Source organism: Nesoenas mayeri (assembly GCF_963082525.1).
Source record: "Nesoenas mayeri genome assembly, chromosome: 5".
In the NCBI taxonomy this organism is placed as follows: domain Eukaryota; kingdom Metazoa; phylum Chordata; class Aves; order Columbiformes; family Columbidae; genus Nesoenas; species Nesoenas mayeri.
This window is the reverse complement of record NC_137548.1, coordinates 41,475,203-41,493,140: the sequence shown is the minus strand read 5'-3', so window position 1 is coordinate 41,493,140 and position 17,938 is coordinate 41,475,203. Positions and strand designations below refer to the sequence as shown.

The 17,938-nt window shown below is 39.0% G+C and overlaps 1 protein-coding gene across 3 annotated transcripts in view; it reads right to left on the bottom strand.

Moving 5' to 3' along the window:
- INO80 (INO80 complex ATPase subunit) overlaps positions 1–17,938 on the bottom strand; it is a 69,013-nt gene that overhangs the window by 22,417 nt on the left and 28,658 nt on the right. For all 3 annotated transcript variants that reach the window (XM_080345801.1, XM_080345800.1, XM_080345802.1), the window contains 8 exons: positions 16,916–17,001; positions 15,789–15,956; positions 15,227–15,360; positions 14,295–14,362; positions 12,752–12,845; positions 11,460–11,637; positions 6,012–6,152; positions 563–788 (listed from right to left, as the gene is read on the bottom strand). In XM_080345801.1, the coding sequence (XP_080201927.1) occupies positions 563–788; positions 6,012–6,152; positions 11,460–11,637; positions 12,752–12,845; positions 14,295–14,362; positions 15,227–15,360; positions 15,789–15,956; positions 16,916–17,001 (1,095 nt within the window). The remainder of the gene's footprint in view (positions 1–562; positions 789–6,011; positions 6,153–11,459; positions 11,638–12,751; positions 12,846–14,294; positions 14,363–15,226; positions 15,361–15,788; positions 15,957–16,915; positions 17,002–17,938) is intronic.

Here is a 17,938-nt window from a genome sequence, read left to right as displayed (position 1 = left end):
TATTCCAATCGGAACTCAGTAAATCCCTCATGCCTTGTTTTCCAGGCCAACCTCCTCTGAACCTGGTCCACAAACCCATCCTTCTCATGGCAGACTGCTAAAAGTAATGTTTTTCCTTTCACTAGGAAGATCAACCAAAAATCTTTATGTCAATACAAAGGTCTTTCAGCACACTAGGAGGCAAGGTCTGACTGCTATTTTTCCTGCAATCTTCCTATCTCCAATCTCGAAATAGTATTTGGTTGTGAGACTAGACTGCGCTTTAGTAAGCAAATCCATCTCTTTACAGTCATTTTGAGGGCTGACATGCTAAGAGAGGTTTGTAAGCATTAGAAAAGTTTGTATTAGTCTTATTCAGTATCCATTGACAGCTTTATTTCACACAGAGGATGTGAAATCACAGCATGTTTTATGATACCAGGGTTAACTTTCACTCAGAAGGAAAACCAAACACATACCCATCCCCATCCCCTTGGAAAGCCCACAACCAAGCTTAATTACCACCAAAGAGCAAGTGTCCTTACTCATGTCACCTCTGTTCCATGACAACCTCCAGACCTACCTGGAATCCTGATGAAAGACCAGCCGTTCTGAGGCCTGATCCCCAACAGCCCTCCTGGATGCCCTGGGAAGAACTGGGAGCTTTGCTTCAGCCAGGCAGCTGCAAGCTCCGGGGCTCCATGGAGCACACACTGCTTTGCTTCCAGGCTCCCTCCTTCCTTCAGTGCCCTGCGCTCATATTCTGCGCTCCGGTCATTGCAGTAGAACTCCAGTGGCACAGCTGTTACCTACAAGTAAAATAATAATCAATAGTCTTGTTCAGAATTCTCCTCATCCACACTTCAGGTACCTTCCCATAGGATCAAATTTTAAAAGACAAATCATTACTGATATTTGCAAACAGAAAACAATCTTAGGCAGGGCTTAAAATAAGCAAAGATGCAACATCTCCCCACACCACAAAAAACACCCTGTTAACAACCAGACACAGACTATGTGCCTTTTGATGAGCAATGCCTTGTGCCAATTGCTATACAACTAATAGCAAGGCTGAGAGTAAAAGAATAACATCCTTGCCACACTGCTCGTTTTACCTAGATTTCTTTTAAAAAAAAAAAATTTTATTTTTTCAGTTCACAATGAAGTACCTCCCTAGCAGAGATGAGATTTGCACATCATATTTAACAGAAATTCATGTGATAATTTGAAATTAGGGAGATACAAAAATTAAAAAGGAAAAAAATGAACAGGAAAACAGCCCTGCTTTGGAACAGTACATTTCTTGGGCTTGACAGCCGATTTGAACAGAAATGAGCCACAGAAATAGTGCAAGTGCGCACAGGACGATCTTTTTTTCTGGCCACACCATGAATTCCTCGCCCTATTACCTGCTTCAGTACATACAATACAGCCAGACAGACCAGCGCTGCAAACACAGGAACTCTGATCTCATGCCATGTGAGCTATTCTGGAAGGGATCCATCGCTTTAACTCCCCCTGCTCTGCCCCATCGCCCCAAATCTGGGCAGGGTGGACAGTCCACGTTGGCCAAACTGCTGTGTGCCCAGTGTCTGCACAGGCCTCCGGCAGAGTTCATTCCAGCAGCCACGGCTGTCCGTCATACCATCTATCACTTTCTCTTATCCCTCCCTTACCAGGGTATGGGAAAACATCAAGATACTCAAGTAAGAAAACCCCAAAGCATTAACTGAGCCACGGTGCATGTACCAGGACAGCCCACTCTGCTGGGTTTTTCTTTAGATACCTGACTGAGAGTTAAACTACATGATGCAAAGCAAGCACAACAATTACAACACTTAAACACACATCAATTCACTATTTAGCATAAAATTTTTTCCAATAAGATGCAGATCGCCAACCTCTTCCTTTCTTTTCTGAACGTAAGTCTGCTCTGGCACAACATTCTGGGGTGTTTCCAAAAGCTATTTATAACCAAATTTACAAAGGAAAGCTAGGAGAACACTTTCACATACTATCTGGAGGCTTAGTAACATGTTGTAAACTCCCTTAAAAATGAAACTAAAATTTAATATTAAACAATTAACCTTATAGTATGGGCCTATAACAAAGAAAAAATATAAATTTGCAATGTTTTGTAGGTTTCTTCACCAATATATCATATATAGCAAATATAGCAATAGAGCATATATATAGCAAATATATAATTGATCTAGAAATTGTTGCTTTTATTTCAGAAGTACAATAAAAAAAAATCATCCATGTAAATTCACACAAGTTAAAAACATTGTAATGAATCCTAACACTAAGCAAAATGACATTACCTATGGGACTACAGAAAGCAATATAACAAATAAAAATGAACACAGAAGAAATCAAACTTGTAAAAGATTTCACATTTTACAAAAAAGAGGCAGAGCTGCATAGGAAAAAGTGCGGGAGTCTATAGGGTTTGGTGGTGAACAGTAGGCAGTGGAGTTTCTGCAGAATTGAGTAGGGGTGGGAATTAGTGTGATAATTGGACAATTGAAACATTAAACACACAGTAAACGAATTATCTTTGTATTGCAGATGAAAAGCTTCTACGTATTTGAAGAGGTTTTAAGCTTTTGTTACACCTTACTCTAGCATGACATAATTAACTGCTATGTATTGAGAATAATACATATAGCAATATGTCATGCAAATTAAAATATTTTAATGGCTTAACTAAATGATAAACAGTAGAATAGTTTAAACAGCAACAGTTTTAAACGTTGTATTTTAGAACTGTAATGTGAGGGGAGCAGCCTCTACCTAAGGACAGGCTGCCTGATACCTTAGATGCTGGCTGCTCCTCTGAACAGTTACCACCACCTAACTCAAAGTAACAGGTATTAAGCAAGACCTTCTGGGTGGGAACCTGTGGTCCGCTCCTGTTTTACAGGAGCTCTTCTTATAGGAATAAATTCATCTCACAAACTGAGACTGCTCTTTGCAAGGGCCAAACTATTGTTTAAACAGATTCATGAGCACAATTATAGTACATATCAAAATAAAGAAAAAGAACATACAAACCCTTAGCAATAATGGTAAAGCCATTGTTTTGCAAGACGCCAAGAGCTATTTTTAAATCAGACTGGTTTACTGGCCTATACACAAAGCTACATAGAATCAAAGAATCATTTTGGTTGGAAGAGACCCTCAGGATCACTGAGTTCAACCATAACTTAACTCTGGCACTAAACCATGTCCCTAAGAACTTTGTCTAAATGCCTTTTAAATACCTCCAGGGATCACAGAATCACAGAATGTTAGGGATGGTGACTCCACCACTCCCCTGCGCAGCCTGTTCCAATGCCTGACAACCTTTTCCATGATGAAACATTGCAAAGTAAAAGGGACTGTGTTAAGACTTTGTACACATTTCTACTACTTAAAAAACACTGTTAAGGTTGGTGCAGGTCTTGTACTGCCATCTGCGGTCAAAGTACAGGACTGACTTTTGTGGGAGAGGACAAAACCTCCTAATTCAAAACACAAGCAAGTCTTGTTATCCCAACACTGATGTACACCACAAACGATGGTACAGACTTAGGTTTTTTTAAGGGACACTATTAACCATCACATTTCAGTTCATATTTCTACACTGGACAGACTGGAACAAATGCTCTTTCCAAGTACAGACAACTTTTACTATTTATTTCCAGGACACCTAGGAAAGATAGACACTGTACATGAAACCACGCAAAATAATTTCTGACACAGAAACATGGCTTATCTACTGAAATCAATATGGAAATTCGTATACTAGGATTTTTAAAAGAAAAAAAAAGTCACATCATAAAAATCTACAAGCTACTACATTTCAGTAATACCTCACCTAAAAGAAGAGCTAGTAGGATACAATCTTGAAACGAACGCTGTGTGTGCCTCACCTTCAATTTCTACATTAACAAGAACTGATTTTCCCATGTAGCCTGTGTAACACTCACTGACACCCGAGGACATGAGCCTATCTTGACTGTCAGCTCCACACTTTTTGAAATGTACTTCTAGGGTAAAGCTCTGCATCTTGTACATGGCCATACAAGAAAAAACTGTACATTTCTGAAACAGATTAAAAAAATCTTCCATTCAAGCTTGTTTGTGATCCTCCTCTCTCCTTTTTGTCATGATGCAGTTTTAATTTTTTTTTCCGTGTTTCTTTTTGTGGTTTTATTCATAAGAAAAGATAGTATAGTCCTTAGTACTAAATCCTCCTATGTCAACACAATTGTCAAACTGATTGAATGTAACAGTCATAGTTCAGAAATACACCAAAAAATATCATAATAGGGATATATGAATGCATTGCCACTTTAAATTCAGTAACTTAGTTTAGTTAACTGTTAAAGATCTTCCTGCATTTATCTCCACACAAAGTCAACCCTTCAAACGTCATGAGATGCCCAAAACCACTTCTCAGCTCAATACGTCTGATACACTGGGGTCTACTGAAACTAAACCAAACAATATTACACTAGACTGAATTAATCAGTTTCTTAATGAGAATACAGGATCCATTCTCCAAGCCACTTTTTTTTTGTGACTGAGACCTACCTGTACTCAAGAAAATTGCATGCTTAGAAAGAAAACTACAACACTAACCCCCCTCACCGATCCATTGCTGCTACATAAACATACACTCCTATTTCTATCATTCGCTCCATTAACTTCCAAAATTAATCACAGGTCAAACAACAACAGAAGGCTATCGTTTCTGAGAACATATGTGCTCTTTCTGCTGTTTCAGGTCTTTTACACTCCTGTCAAAAGTTTTTAACAAGCGTAAAATTAAGTCTTTGTATTCCTAGAAGCAAAAAGCCGTGCCTCCACTTAATCACTTTTATACACCAGCCAAGCGAAACCAAGTAACTTTTATTCACTAGCATAAATGTCAGATAAAATATTGCCTTTCCCTTCCCCTGCCTAAGTAGCCTTCTAAGCCCCTCTCCTCCTTTCCTGACGTGGGAAATTATTCAATATATTCTTCATCAATAATGCAAAGAGTGACAAAGGAATCTGAAGGAGAAGCGTTTTTCACAATCTACTCTCAGAGTAGCTGCTTGTTCTTGAACCACGTAATACATTGTGACTGGGAGGGGGGATATATGGCTTGGAGAAGCTCAGTTGGATTTCTGGCCCCTAGAGCTGCAGGCCCAGCGGGATTCAGCTCAAGCAGCAGCAGGTAGGTAATAAGCAGAAAGCCCCACTTGCCAGCCACCCTTCTCCAGATGCAAATCTATAATTGCACATGTGGCCCCATTTGATCAAGCCTACAGCAGTAACATCAACAGTGACTCAAGACTGCACCATCTCGATGGTCTGGTAATAAAAGCACATTTTGTGCAGCTTTGTCAAGATCCAGCAACATGGAATACAATAGCCACAGACTTATGAAGGTCTCTTGTGTCAGCCCAGCAAACTTCAGCTAAGGTAATTTCAAACTTCAGTTACTAGATGATGGACAATCCCAAGTAGTGCCCCTTAATATCCAAAAGATTTAGAAAATGCCAACTTGAGTATCCTTATATATTGCAATTTGGTGTTTCCTTTTTGGAGCATAGCCGAGGCAATGAGAGAAAACAAACATTCTCTTGAAGAAAGCATTGCTCCTCAGCCCCCTTTTGTCATCAGAGTTGACCAAACAATCACCCCATTCTTTTCATATCACACCTACAGGTCCCCCTTAGATTATTGGGGAATAAACTACTTGCCAATCTCCTCTAGAATTTTACTGCTTTTGGTATTAGGAGAGAAAGTGAAATCTACGTATCTCAGAACAACTCTTCTTGGGTCCATCTTAGAACTTTCCTTTTCCCTTCAGTACACATTACAGTCACCTCCCCTACGAAAAATCCCACGATTGAATACAGTAGCAAAAGGATATCCTCACAACAGTTTTACACAACCAAAAGAAAGTAATAGATCATCCTGTTCCTAAGACACAATTCTAACAAGATTTAAAACACAATAGAAAACACATAATTTACAACTTAACTTGGACTTACCCGTGGACTGGCTATGCACAGGAAGGACGGCAGCTCAGTCACCTGGCAGCACCGGACACATGAGGTAGCTGATCTCCTTCGATGGATGACATGATCTGAATAGCCAGTGACTGCCTTACAGTGGCTACTGAACACAAGGTTCTGAAAAAAAAATTAAAATTAAGAAGTTACTACGTCTTTAAAGAACTCCTCTTAAATCTTTTAACCATCCACAAGAAAGATAGACAAAGGACATTCACCAAGTATTTATCTTTGAAAAAGGAAACTCTACACACCTTCTACAGTGACAATGCAGAAGATCTATGTGTAATTATCAGAACATTCAAATCCTGAAATGGTTAAAATCAGAATCGCTCGTATCAATACTGGTCTTTATGTTCTGCTGGAACCAGAAACAAGTTTTTCCTTCTTTGAACCTTTTGACCTTAGCTTTTATAATGAAGGAAGTACAAGAATTTTCTAGTAGGTCTTATCCTCGAGCTGTTTTGTAGCTACTCCTTTATGTATTCTGAAGATAGGATGAAATTTGGCAGAAAATAAAAAAAAATAAGACTCTAAATGAGACTTTCATCTTTCCAATCTTTTCTTCATTTCCTGTGGAAAATGCCTCTGACTTTTATCCTGAAGACTTTCAAGGTGCTAGCGTGGTTAGTCACACACATACCCATGTGTAAACCTTGGCACTTGCCACAAGTGTACCAATGTCCTTTTGATACAGAAAAAACTGATTACTGAAAAGTGGAGGCACTGAGACGACACTGCAGTTGGACATGCTCAACTGTACACTGAAAAATAAAACTAAATTTTCTTTGCTTGCATCAGTTATTGTATTTCCTTTTTATTGTAAATATGTGCATCACACAATGCAGTAAACTGCTTATATCCTTATCTATTATGCCAATTTTGCTATTTAGTTTTTATTCTGACTCTTCTATATTCATAGCAATCAATGATTATATACTGCTATGTAAAATTGTTTTCTATAGTACGTAGGGCATTATTCTGCATATTATAGGAACAAAGTAACAAAAAAACTTTAAGAGGTATATCTCTCACTGCCATAGGATCCCAAGATGCATCCTCCTGACAATTCTAGCAGTTCACTTAAATATAAACAGTGCCTAAAGCTTTGGCATTGTTCTGCCCCAGTTACTAATGCATCAAAATCCACTGCATGCTACCTTTATTTTACATAGCCTCCCAATTTTCTAAAAGTGCTGTATTTGAAGTTCTAAACATCAGACCTTGTTATACACCTTGTGTGTCATGTAATACACTGGATATATGCATTCCTACATATGTAAAAAATGCAAGAAAGTATCCACAGCAGTAGTCTGTTATGGATCATGCATTCTGGGCCCTTTCTATTTCCAGATGTAGATGCACTGGGCAAGACGCAGATGGCTAGCACATGTAATTTGGAACCTGCTGACAAGGGAGAAAAATAGTCTTACTGTACACACATGCAAGCACCACCTAAGAAATACAAGTCAATCATAGCATGTAAGTGGGTGTTTCAGCTGCTATCAGCGTGACTTGTGTTCTGGAGCTGGCAAGAAGAAAGTTCATACTTTCTGACGGAACATCTGCTCCTCTATATAAAAGGCAAAGCAGAAAGAGCTGACAATAACCTTTTACTGACACTCAGCAGGGCTAAAAAGCACAGGTCAGAGCTTGGGCCACAGTGGATAATGTGAAGTGATTCCAAAATCAGGCTCTTACTCAGCTGGCAATTCTTTACCAGTAACACTAGCTTAAGCAACCACTGCTTCACGTGTTCACTCCTGTCCCTACAGAGCCCCTTCTGGTTGGCCTGGCTGTCTGCACTTGTTAAGATGCTGATCCAGATCAAAACGAACCCTCCACTCCGAGTGAGTTTTGTGGTCTGTCCCACCACCTGGTAAAACAGGCCATGTGCTGAAGCAGCAGAGCAGGCAATGCAAGGCTGGGAGGACACGGCTGTGGACAGCGGGTGCGAATGCCAGCTCACTCATCTGAGGGCCAGGCACAGTGGCACAAAGCACCAGCACTGCTGCCAAAAAGAGGGAGTCCCTTCCTGTGACACAGTTGTGCCACTTTTGTGCTAGTTTTATCACCTGTCACAACCCTCCATAAAGTTATTTATAACAGCTACACATCTAATCAGAGGATAAACTCAACAGACACAAAAATAGGAAGTTTTCTGTGAGTGGCTCATGCAGGGATGTCCCAGTGCAGGCCCACATCAGCACAGGCAGGATTCAGAGGCTGTCGGCGAAGGTCAGAGAGGAAGAGTGACTCCTGTGGGTAACAGTGGGCTGCCAGAAGGACCCAGAACCACTGCTGGAGCTTACAATCCACCTTCTCCACCCCCGGCCCAGACACTGGGGGTGCAGCTGGTTTTACGATGAGGAATCAGCATTGCCTGCAGTCACAAGAGGTTTCCAGTCAGTTTTATGACAGCAAGCACTGGCATACTGATCGTGGCCTGGTCGTTGGAGGGTTTTGTTTATTTCCTGGAGAGTACAAGAAATGGATAGCGAGGAAGCTACCAAACTGTAATTCCAAACCTAAGGAAGTCTGTTAATTAATTATCTTTTGGATGCCAACATCAAAGACCCATTAAAGATGGCTTTAGACCAATTACAAGTACCCAGGAAGAAACATAAAAGGAAACTTCCAATGTGGTGTTCAAAATAAGAGAAAAACACTATTTTTGTATACACACAGCATTAGAAGTATGTCTTGTACATGGGCATTAATCTGGTTTTTAGCGCCATGCTTCCTGTGTGGAAATTATAAGCAGGTCACAGAAGAAACACCCCCTCAGAATTCCCTGACACACTCAGCCATTAAGTATTCATGAACAGGGCAGACACCAGATACAAGAGGGACAGTGGAAAGCAGCGTCCCATCACCCACATACACGGAAAAGAGTGGGTAAGGTTACAGAGCTGACCACAGCCACGGCTCTGAAATGGACTGTACACCTCAGTACAAAGCCAAGAACCGAACAGGAGGACTGTTAAAAAAATAAGAGTGTCCACATCTGTTGCAAGCATGCAATCCAAAGTAGGTGTTGAAAAAGATTTTCCTCTATTGCAAACAGAGCAGCACATAAATGTGGGTGATTGCTACAAGGATTTTAAGCTCACTAATACTCCTAATTTTTTTTCTAGAAAGAAAATTAAATTAGGAAAGCAAAGAAGATAAGGATTCATCTCAACAGATCAAACTTTATATTAATTTAAATCAATGTATACAAATTAATACACATGTTGTGGAGGTGCTGAGTAAGGATAATGAAGAAACCTCACTGCAAGGGAATTCTGTGTTTACATGAAGAAACTCACACTACCTTCATTCAGATAGACGTTACCTCAATTTCAGAAAGATCCATTAAAAATAAATGTGTTTTTTGTCTACTGACTTATTTTCATAGTTTGTCTCTTATATCGGAAATGCTGATCTGAGCAGTTAAGAAAAGCCATTCCAGATTTATACCATTTCCTTTTTCCTCTGTTTCTTCCCTCCTCACTCCCCACACGTTACTATCTGACAGAGCCCTAGAGAAAGCCTTGGGGAATTCTACATTGAAAGTTTCTCATAATAGGGATATATGCCAAGATAAGAAAAAAGTGAGTTCATTTTCACTCACCATGATGCATGCTGCTAAAAGACAGGCAGATAAAGGACAGTTTGTTTTTCAACTCTCCTTTTGGTTTTACATATAAAACATCTTAAAAAAAAGGGTGCAAGCTGTGCAAACAACATTCTGCAAGCACACCTTATTTTAAAGTGACTTCAGGTGGTAATTTGTCTAACATGCAGGTTAGAAAACAGATCTGAAGAACGTGTCACAACTGTAGGGCTAAATTTCCTTCATATTTACTGTGGTTATCACAAATGCACTATATTGCACACTCCAATGAACTGTGCTCCTCAACTGGCTGTTTTCTGTGTAAAAGGTACTAGTTACACAGAGTCACAGCATCGAGATCTCTGAGACACAAGTAATGACTTCCTCAAATAACAGAAATTATTTGGAGAAACCAAATTATATGTTTAGGTATTGCAAAGCTGTGGTATAGGTGGGCCTACAGCCTAACCAAATGCTTTACATTTAGTTGTTAATATTAAAATCTACATGTGCATATTCCACATCCCATATTTAATATTTACCATGTGAACTCACCTTCTGTTGAGAAAATATAACTCGTTTTGTTTTAATATTTACACATACTAACCCAAAGGCCACGCAAAGATCTAGATTGCCTTTCTACATATGTGAAAATGAACGCTACGTTCTGTGTGTACAACTTCTGACACCACCTTCTACTCCTTTATTGTTACGCTGCAACATTTATGACACTGTTCAAGTTTTCCTTAACCATATCAACAAGAGGACAGAGCTACAATACAGTTTCAGAGATAAGCTTTATACAGTCAGTATACAAACGGCTGCAAGTAATCTCAAAAAAGCTAACTGAAAACAAATCCATTTAGTGTAGACATTTTAGCAAGCTAGACATGGAAACACAGAATATTTAAACACCAGCACAGCCGGAGTTAACTGGCATACACGCTCAGTTGGCTTGCTCTTTGTTTGATAACTAGGAGGACTCATTTTGTTGGCTTTGCTGTTAACGTGGCAAAACATGACACCAAGCCCAAGGTTGGTTTCCTACTGCTTACGCGTCTTCAATTTCAACTTCCTCTACACGCTATTCAATTGAATTCTGGCTATCTCCTTTCCCCTTCCAGACTCATGAACAGAAGCAATATTCCCTAGAGAAATTTGGCACGATCTCACTGTCTCAGAAAAGATTTTTTACTGCATATCTGCTAAGTGCCCCAGATGCCTTCCTGACAATGGTAACGCTTTTGCGAACTTATTTCCAAGTGAAACGAACCAATGGAGCTATAACCTAACTCAGGAAATCAACGGCAATTTAGTTATAAAAAGACAAAACCTTCCAAAACCAAAAACATCCCAGGTAAAAAATTAGAGAAAATGGCCTTGCATTACACTGTAAGATGAACATGTTTAGAGTCTACCAAGACAGCAGCAAAAGCAAATTTCAGCGTAGAAAGACAGTGTTGGCAAGTCAGAAAACAAGTATCTTACATGTAGAAAAACATTACAAAACTCTAAAGCTTACATGTGAATCTATCCTTAACAAATCATGGGTCTAGTTCTGTTGCTTCAGTAATCTTTTTAAGACTTCTAATTAAACCGATTCATTTTTTACAGCAAGTTTTGAAATGTATTATCACATGGGAAGAAGACAGCAGCCAAACTATTTTTCTGTTCAGCACGCTGATGTTAACCACATCTAATAAAGCAGGTAAGAAAGTCATCCTGTTTCCAAGTTTGTTTTCCTGTGTTTCATGAGGATAAAAAGGTTTTCATCATTTCTTACTCACAAGGATTTGCTGCTGTGTCCACATCACAGAAATGTGGCTTACCTGCAGCAAAGTGCAGCTGTGCAAGTTCGGGAAAGACAGCGGGAAATTCACATCAAGCAAGAAATCCCTGCTCCTCAGACAATGTGACACCTGCTGTTTCTCCCCTTCTGTCTCCGCCCAGGAGCGCATGTGATGGAGCCTGTAGGATGCTTTCAGAGACAGGAAAAGAGCTAACCATCTGAAACAAAACACAGCAGACACATTCATTGACTCTTTGTGAAAGAAAGGCTTGAGTATCTTTACAACATAACTCTTATTTGAAAGAATTTTTTTTTTCAGAATTTCAGGCTTATAGCATCCCAACTTAAAGGAAATAATTTTTGCTAGACATCTTCCAATTATATTTTCTTTTATTTTCATTTTTTTCTAAGGTTGCTTAACTGAATCTAAATTATTAAATCAGAACAGACTTTGAAGCACTCCATTTAAAAAGGTCTAGTTCAAGTTAGCTACTACTACTTAGAATTGCACTCTGACTTCCTTGTAAATTGCTCCATATATAAATCATTCATAACAACTTACATAATAAATGCAGAATTTATCATAAAGGATCATTCAGACAAATTAAAAGAAATTTGTGTTACATTACTGAAATACAGACAAGAAACAGTAGTCCAAAATAACCACAACAATAACAACAAAAACTATAAAGCCCTAGGCAAAACACCTTTATTTATTTATAAAGACTTGCTTTTAATCTCAAATTTCTTAGAGTAACTAACTTCCATCAGAATACTGTCATTTGCAGAATACACTGTAACTTAAACAGATCTCCTCCCTTTCCATAATACAGTTCACAATGCTAACAAAGTCCATTATCCTAAGCCTACACCTTGGAATTCCATTCCATATTAAAAACAAGACACATGGAAGGTAGACAGTGTGGCTCAGAGCTGAAGAACAACTATCACAGCACAAGCTTATTCCCAGTGGGCTAAAACATATGCTCAAGTGCAATTGGTAAGCATAGCAACAAACTGGCCTTCAAAAGTCTGAATTTTTTGCTTGATAATGCCAGCAACCAACTCTCTGTTGCTCTTTCACCATCTTGTGTATTTACATCAAATCTTTGTAACAGAGGTTTTCTTTTGACAGAGGCATAAAAATTGTCTTGCATAATGGTATTGTATACCTCGAGGAACACTCCAGAAGTGGCTATAATATTTGATAGCGATAGACAAATTATAATATTGGGAGGCACAGAAAACACGGTTTTACAGAGAGATGCCTCTAACATCACCTGTACTTTTCCTATAACTACTAAAAGAAAAAAATAAAAAAGTTGTCCTCACCTGGCTAAATGTCCCTGATTCATGAGGTTTGCCATTTCTGCTGGAGAGACATCAATAAACCGGAGGAAAGAAAAACAGCTTTCTTCATTGATGCCTGTGTCACAGAAATACTGAAGTTAGGCCAACATGTTTCACAGGCACTCACAGCTGAAAACAAGAAACTTACTTCATCAGTTCAAGATACACACTCTCTGACATATGACAAATCTAGGTGAATGAACAGGAGATCCTAATTTAACCTAGATCTTTTAGAAATACTGAAAATTTAATCTTAGTTGCTGCTGCCTGACTCAAAAGTTCTAGTTCATGTTCCAGTCTGGGCAAGAGAAGAGCATTTCCCAAGACAGACACACACGTTCTCGGCCAGAAAAGCCACGCGGCCAGTAAGGACACCAATTTCGCCTACTAAGAATCAACAGGCAGCAGGTTTGTGTATTCAAACCCGTATCTGCCAGGCAGCTGACCAGAACACACACACCTCAGGATGCCTGCCAAACACGCTCCCTCACACCCGGCCAGTCAGTCAAACCAGCGGGAAGGAGATGTGGGAACTGTAAGGGAATGTGAGCATGGGCATAAGGATACAACAGCTGTGGTGAGGATCATGGGGTACACTGCAGCGATGGTGGGGAACAGAAGAGGGACGTTCCACTTTTAATGAAGAAAGTACTTCGGGCCCACTCACATGCAGTGCGTATCCCCCATACCATTCATATATTTTTATTTTTTAACTTCTACACAAAATTGCCCAGATTATTTTCCTTTTTATGGTATGCCAAAAATGGTCCCCAGGAAGAAGCCTATTATGAATGTCAAACCCAACAGAAACCAGGATAAACAGCAAGACAAACAGAAGATGGAGGGTTACAGATTAGAGCAGACTCCTGCAGCTGCATCTGGTTCGCTCACTTGAAAAGGGTTTTGCACAGCTGAACAGGTCTGTGCTAACAGAGCTCAGCATAGTAATGCAGCCAGTATCTCTCTTGCTGTTTTCTCCCAAAGTTTTTCCCACCACAGCAGCTGAGCAATCTAGTTAGCTCCTTTTCGTGAAAAAAAAATCAACCATCTATAATAATAAACTCTATTTGTCAATATAATCAGCTTATATGGATTCTTTGTTCACTGAATATACCCTGAGTCACTTGCACCTCGCGTCTACTTTTTCCTTGAAAGACAATTGGAAATTTAACATACAGTACAGAACGTACTGAAATGAATCCAAGATTTCTCTGAATTGAATCTGTGAAAAATTCACATTAGACTAAAAAGGCCATATTAGTCCCTTGAAGCTAGCTAAAACAAGACAGGAATGGAACAAGAGACTGAGGTAGCATTAAGCAGTGACTAAGTAACAAGTTGTCCAGAGATAATTCTTCTAGTTGCTTCCATCCTTTCCTCACTGAGCAAATGAAATACATGTACAAATGCTAACAGAACTCTATCTCAGATGACTAACTGACCTGGCCTCTCAGCCTGCCCCACGAATAAGATATGTAAGATATAATATTACAACATCATATGTTTCCCAGGACTGTAAACCTACCCTTCCTATGGAAGAGAGACTGCTGGATGTGGTCTGGTGCAAATGGCGAAAGTAAAACCCGTAACCACCTGAAAATGAAAGCGACAAAACCAAACAAAAGCACTAAGAAGGTGTTAACACATACAATGTTCCATCACACAATCAACAGAAAATGCAGAGTAACCATTCAGTTCTTCATTGTAAGTATTTCAGCACTCTAGATATCTGGAACTGCACAGAAAAAAGCATCATCAGTCCACATGCACTACTGTTAATTTGACACCGAGACACAGCATTGTTCTGGAATTGTATTTTATACTGTAGAAGAGTCTTATCTTCAAACATGGCTTTCTCATCTCTGCCCTGAGCATTTCCCATAACTGAATGCAAACAAAATTAATCAGGAATTGTCACAGTCAAAAAAAAAAAAAACAAAAACCAAACTGCATTCAGGCAGCTTCTATTCATCCAAGGCAAGCAGTAAGCATTATCAGCTGTCACAGCACTAGTAGATGCTCATTATATACCATGTCAAAACGGAGAGACACAAATAGCTTACTTAAACATGAAAACTCACTGAAGGGAAACCAGAGGTGCTTGTGGTTGGGGTTTTTTTTGGTTAGTTGGTTGTTTTGTTTGTTTGTGGTTTTTGTTTAACAATTCCTTTAAAGCTTAATTCTACTACACATCATTAGCAACAAATATAAATTCCTTTTCCTGAATTTGTTATTCAATCAAACGGATATTTGGTGATCAGAATTCCACCAAGAAAGAGCATCAGATATCAGATGCTTAGCAGCTGGATGAATGAAAGAAAACTAGGAATGCATCACTTGGCCAATGTCATTTAAGTACATCAGGTAAAGGAGTTAATTAGCACTTACAAAGCTAAATGTAAGTCTAAGTAATAATACTAAATATGCTAAGCTGGAAAGGAAGTGGAGTAGGCTTGCCTGTCCCGTGAGTGGTTGAAGACCCTGATCTGTCCATGACGGTAGATGAACTTTGAAATCTGGTATGGCTTTAGGGAGATGTGAAATGGAGACCAAGTTTCTTGCCGCTCAAACAGCTCTGGGTGGTTGCACACCTATAACAAAGAGCACATGTCAGATACTCGGGAGGAACTGATCTAGTGCAATTGCAGCATTTACATCCCAAATGAACTACAACTATTGATCACAGAAACTTTAATATTGCTTAGTATGGCACAGCTGTTTTAGAATATCTAGTCAAAACTGAACACTGTATCACATCTTTTTCTACTCATGTAGCAGCTATTGCCAATTCCTCCCAAATGAATTATTTCCTTCAACAATCAATTTGGAACCAAACTGGTCAGCAGATGTATGCACCATTTGGCTAAAGCCCTTCTACCCCAACATCACACTACACTGCATGCAATTTTGCTTCCCAAGGCAGAACTTTTTTAATACGGTGTTTTCTAGAAGCCATATTTTAGCTCTGTGATAATGAATGATTATACTTTTCAAAAATTACTTTTTAAAATAGCCCTACCTTCCTGAACTGCATTACTAGATTCATGAGACTACTAGTGGTGGTCTGTGCTTGCTGAGTAGTGCCCATTGAGGACTGCAGGAGGTCATCGATAGAGATTTTGTTTTTCAGAGCTTGGTACAACAGCTTCTGTCGACTTGTCTGCTGGCAGTACATAAGAATTTCAATCTGCAAAATAGTAATGAAGATTTAGCCTTTTCTTTCTCTGAAATTGGGGATGACCACATCAGTACACATGAAGCAGAGAGAAACGTATCTTAACAGAAACATAACTTTCTAAAAAAATACATATATAGACAGTTGCATTCATTTCAGGATCCGACCTGGGAAGGACTTAACCAAAAAGTGTCTTTTTGAAAGCTTAGGTAATGATGTCGGAGACCGACCTTTATATGTACATGAGCACAACTAAGTAAACATTACATCTGCAGCTGATCAGCTTAAAATCTGACCTCAGTTCTAATATCCTACTGCTGAAATGATAGCCATTTAGTTGTCTTAAACACAGGTCAGGAGCCCATGATAACAGGTTCGTCACATAACAACAGTGTCTCTGGGAAGCTGTAGTTTTGACAATAATGAGCACATCAGAACAAAGTAGATGTCTCTTTGCCAGTGGTTCCAAAACCTGGAGACATACTGACCACAAGATCTTCCAGTATTGTTAAGATCCACATGAAATTAAGAGACTAACAAGACAGCAGAGTATGATGTTGCCATGAGGCATTTCTTGCTTTTTACAAGCAAGCCAAAAGAATTCTAAATACACGTCAAATCCTTCACAAAGGAAATGGAAGACATTTATCACCCAATCATTCCTGTACCAACCTCCTTCACTTCAACTAGTGATATTTCTATCAAGTTAATCAGGCTTAAAGATTTTTTATTTGTAACTGTTAACAAAATGTTTTCCCTACAGGAGAAGTTTATTAGTTAGGTGTTCTCCAGTTATATTTACATCTGATGAGATTGCTACAACATGGTGCCAGAAATCAAACGTCGGTGAAAAGTGTGCAACGAAATTTCAGGTATGCAGCTTGACAAATGAGTTTGCAAAAACCAGATTAGAGAACAGAGCTGTGACAGTAATGTTGAAATACTGATACCAGAACAGTACTTTTTCTCACCTTATCTGACAGCTCATTTTCCACATCCTTCTTGATTCTTCTCAACATGAAAGGTTTCAGGATCATGTGCAAGCGGGAGAGCTGATCTGAAGTACAGGGAATAGGGAAGAAGGAACAATTTCTTCATCAAAGACAAAAAAACTATATGGTGTTCCACCACAAATTAAGTCCCTTACTGCTCAGCCATTTCCCACCATATGAGTTCTTACAGCACGGAGCTGGCATTTCTCTGCTGAATTTTTTTAAATGAGTGATAAGCTACACTGTTTTAACTTCTGAATCTAGAGATCTGCTTCAAAGAATTAACTTCTGAAGCATTTTATGTGTTCTATATTTCCCTGGGCTGAACGGTATGGGCTTAAATTTATCACTCACTATTAGTGAAGAATGAAGTTTCAGATGAGACATGGCTAATTCATTAAAAGATATTAAAGTTTTAAGTCTCACCCCCGCAAATCATAGCACCACAAAAGCAGGGCATATTACATTGACAGAAAACTGCAGCCTTTATAATACCCTGTGAAAACAAAGTTCTGCATATTTGAGAACTCTTGAAACTTTTACTTTTGTGACACATTCCAACAATGCTGTGCTCTACTCGAGTTACAAATCAGCTATTTTACCTAGCTAGATTTTTCTATATAATTATGCCCTAAAATTTACTGTGAAGATTTTTATTTTTTAAAAGAGTTATTATGCTTTTCTTCTGCTGCTCAAGAGTTTAGTGCTTTGTGTAATAATTTTTATAGCTACAGCTTGTAACACCCCCAGGAGATCTCCAAGATGATGTGCTCTTAAGAAATGTATAAATATTTAAACCATTTGTTCTCCTGTGTTCGTGAAGGAGGAAAACTGGAGACAAGTAGCAAATCAACATTTTCACTATGTGTTTTTCTATTCATCGCACATGCTACATTACAGTCAGAAATTTTGACATAAGCTGTGGAAAACAATCCATAACATTTCAATCCTATTATGCACCCTCTGCTTAGACTGCATTTCTCATACAAAAAATTCGAGATA